Source organism: Abramis brama, assembly GCF_963993115.1.
Source record: "Abramis brama genome assembly, chromosome: 19".
Taxonomy (NCBI): Eukaryota; Metazoa; Chordata; class Actinopteri; order Cypriniformes; family Leuciscidae; genus Abramis; species Abramis brama.
Window position 1 is genome coordinate 8625163 of NC_139981.1, and position 3590 is coordinate 8628752.

At 38.2% G+C, this 3590-nt stretch overlaps 1 protein-coding gene across 1 annotated transcript; it reads left to right on the forward strand.

Annotated features, from left to right (window-relative positions):
- The first annotated feature begins 263 nt into the window (after nt 1-263).
- On the forward strand, nt 264-3341 carry ap5s1 (adaptor related protein complex 5 subunit sigma 1). The gene is made up of 3 exons (XM_084092426.1): nt 264-608; nt 1046-1337; nt 2741-3341. The coding sequence occupies exons 1-3, from the start codon at nt 439-441 to the stop codon at nt 2867-2869; spliced, it is 591 nt and encodes a 196-aa protein (XP_083948552.1). The 5' UTR covers nt 264-438; the 3' UTR covers nt 2870-3341.
- The last annotated feature ends 249 nt before the right edge of the window (nt 3342-3590 follow it).

The window sequence follows — 3590 nt, forward strand, 5'->3', positions numbered from 1 at the left end:
ATGACTGGACTATTAAAAGGGGCATATATATTGGTCCACTACTCAGCCTTTATCTTAGGCTAAATTTACATTTGCGTTTTTTATTTATTTAAAAGTTTATTGAATTTGTATGGAAATAGAGCACATCAGAATACCTCAAATCAATATTTATGTCCCAATTATTGTAAAAAAAAAAATTAGTAACAGTTGGACACACCAGTTCAACAGAATCCAAGAGCGCCATCTAGAGTTGAAAACGAAACTGCGCAATGATCAGCTGATTCACAGTCATGTGACCAAATACGGAAATAATAATGCAGTTTGTCTACAATGGCAGAATGACACTTTGACACAAATTTATTACAAGTTTATCATACAGCGGGCACCTTTTTTTCTGTGTCAGCAAGTCTGGTAATTGTGTCTGTATTCTTATGGTTTTTATGAAATGTTAAATCAGATATGGTGCTGTGTTTCTTAATCCACACGGTGTGCCCGGTGAGCGCTCTGTCCGCAGGCGAGATCCGGATACTGTACGCGCGTGTATTCGGACCAGAGACCGGAGATGGTCGTGATTACACACCGGAGCAGAGGCGACTGATGCAGAAAGAGAAACTCCACGTGGTAGCGAGGTGAGATGATAAAACAATTTACCAGTCGCAGAGAATGCTTTCCAGAACTGCTCGCCCGACAATTAACGCTAAATTACATAACAGTTATCACAAAAACAAACATTTCCCCAACCCATATTTATTCAGTTTCGTACAGTCAAACCTACAAATGTTAATGTAAAACATTAATAACAAAGGTCACCATGAAATTAAAATTGACAATTCTTATTTTTATGGAATATTTAATCATCATATTTATTTTTTTTAAATTCATGTGCCCTTAATCTTTTATCAAAATAACTTTCCCTCCCTTTTGTAATGACATCTCTGATGACGTGTTTACTGAAGACTATGCAACTTTAGTTTCATGCCAACTTGAATACCAAGGCTGCGTCCGTAATCCTTCCTCTCTTCCTTCCTCTCCTTCCGAAATCCTTCCTCTCCTTCCTCTCTCTCAGACAGGTGAGGAGTGCGGTGGCTCTGAGTAGGGAAGCCTCAGGCAGTCTGTGCACTGAAGCTGTGTTGGGTGAGGAGGCTGTAGCTCTGGGGGAAGCTGACCGGGGGGTGTTTTCCCTGGGCAATGCAGAGCTGTTTCCAGACCGGAGTGTTGTTCTGTGGCTGGGGGTGCAGTCACTAGCATTCACTCTTGTCTGCAGACCACACGAGAACCTTCTGCTCGCAGAGGGAACGCTTCGCAACATTGCACGTCACTGCCTGGAGGAGCTTCGTCTGCTGGGACCTGGTGCTGAGGTGAGGCTTTCTAGAACTAAAGACCTGTTAAATCTAAGGTCGATAACTAATGATAAGGATAAAGATATAGTTCTAAAAATCGTTTTAGATATATATATATATATATATAAAAAGCAAAGTCCACACCACAACTATAACTATAACGGCACAGAGGAACGATACCGTTGAAATCACGATAAAAACACTGACAGCCAATCAGCATTCATTCTGCTTTTTAGAGGTCGAGCTTTTAAAGTGACAGACAATAATAAACAGAACTACTATGCACTGGTGTGGATGCTAATATAGTTATCATTAGAGTTACCTTTATAGTTAGCGTTAAGTTACTTTCTCACTAAAGGAAGATCATTAAAAATCATTCTGAATTCAAAAGAATAGCCACAACAATAACGGCACAGAGGAGCGATATCATTGGAATCCTTTTTAGTACTTTTTAAAAATATATATGATAAAAGATAAAACATTGACAGCCAATCAGAATCCATCCTGCTTTAAAGAGCTTGAGCATTTAAAGCGGCAGGCGACAACATTTATTATAAAGTTTATAATAAACAGAACATTGTGCGTTGGTGTGTCTGCTAATATAGTTATCGTTATAGTTATCTGTATAGTTATAGTTCTTGGTGTGAACAGGCTTTTATGAATATTGTATTAGCTTGCTCAGGACTACTACTGCAGAACTTGGGGTTCAAGACTTAATGAAGCTAAACCTAAACTTAATGAAATTGTTAGCATACCTCAAGTGATACCTCAAATCTTGTGGCTTGTTGAGGAGAGCTGTGCCATAAACGGTCAAAAATGAATGCTGTTCTGTTGTTTGCCACTAAATGCATCTCTTTACTGATTCATTTCCTCTATCTGTTCCTTCATGGGAAAACTATTCACATTATAATCATTTTTATGTCACTTTATAATACACTTACATATGTGACATCCAGTAGTTCTTTCAGTCAATAGTTCTTGTAGTATCTTGTCTGTGTGCATGCATGTACATGTTTGTATGTGTGTTGTCTTGTTTACTTGTATGTTTGGGTGCAGGTGTAATGCAGCACCAGAATTTAAATGTATCCAATAAATGGAGGATATACACTTCCTAGTTTCAATCCACCAATATGCCTGAAATTGAAATAAGGATATGCATCTCATTCTGTATGAGATACATGTTAGGCTGTTGATTACACTGTAATCAATACATCCATAGAAAAGCCAATGAGCTCAGGGGTATTTTCTTCAGATGTTTACTCCAGAATTATATAATTCTTATTTACTGTATGACTAAGGCCAGACTTAATTGTCAGGCAGTGAACAAAGAAACGCATTCAGAATAGGCAGAGACCGCCAGTATATTGATTATTTGACACTATCCCTTTTTTTCCTCTGGCTGACTTGGCTGTTATTTTCAGGTGTTGCTGAAAAGTGATCGAGTGGACGCATTGTTGCACAGACTCCTTCCTCATGGTCAGCTCCTCTTCCTCAACCACCGTTTTGCCTTCAGCCTGGATAAAGAGATAACGAGCTACGTGAGCAAATGAAAGAGTGTGTGTTTTTGGTTGAATCACATTGGTGAGCCATTTGCCATATATTCAGAGGGTAATATATATGCCTGATAAATACAGGATGTTCTGATTTAGGAGATTTGAAGGAACTACTACTCCTTTGAAGGTGTAATGCACACTTCCAAGGTTCAAAGAAGGCATTTGAAAAGTAGAAGATGTACCCACAGTGTATTTCGAACTTTTTTTTGCCTTTGAGGAAACCACACCAAAAAAGCAGTACAGCTTATAATATCCCGGTGAGAGATTCTTCAGGTGTAAAAGGCCCATTCAAGTAAAGCCATTTACACATTTGATCGTGCAGGCAGAATGACTTTGGAGTACCTGATTAACTGTCCACAAATGGTCAATTGATACCATTGTTCATTGATTTTTAAGTTAATTAAAGTCTGAATTTATATTGTTATATTATTACTGTCTGGATGGGTCAAAATAAAACCATTGTATTATATACCAGCTCTCCTCTAGAGGGCAGTGTTGCTTTTTATTAATTACTATGTTCTGATTCAGTCAAGTGCATGTCAATTTGAATAATCCTGTAACACTTTTGTCTAAAATAATTCAATAGTTCGCAGCAGTGTGTCTGCCAACAGATCTGAGATGTCTGATTGACAAGGCCGTATGTCACATTCATATCTAGGCCAACAGAGCAATAACACAATTCCTGAAAATCCATTTTTTAGCACTTATTTCCTCTGAT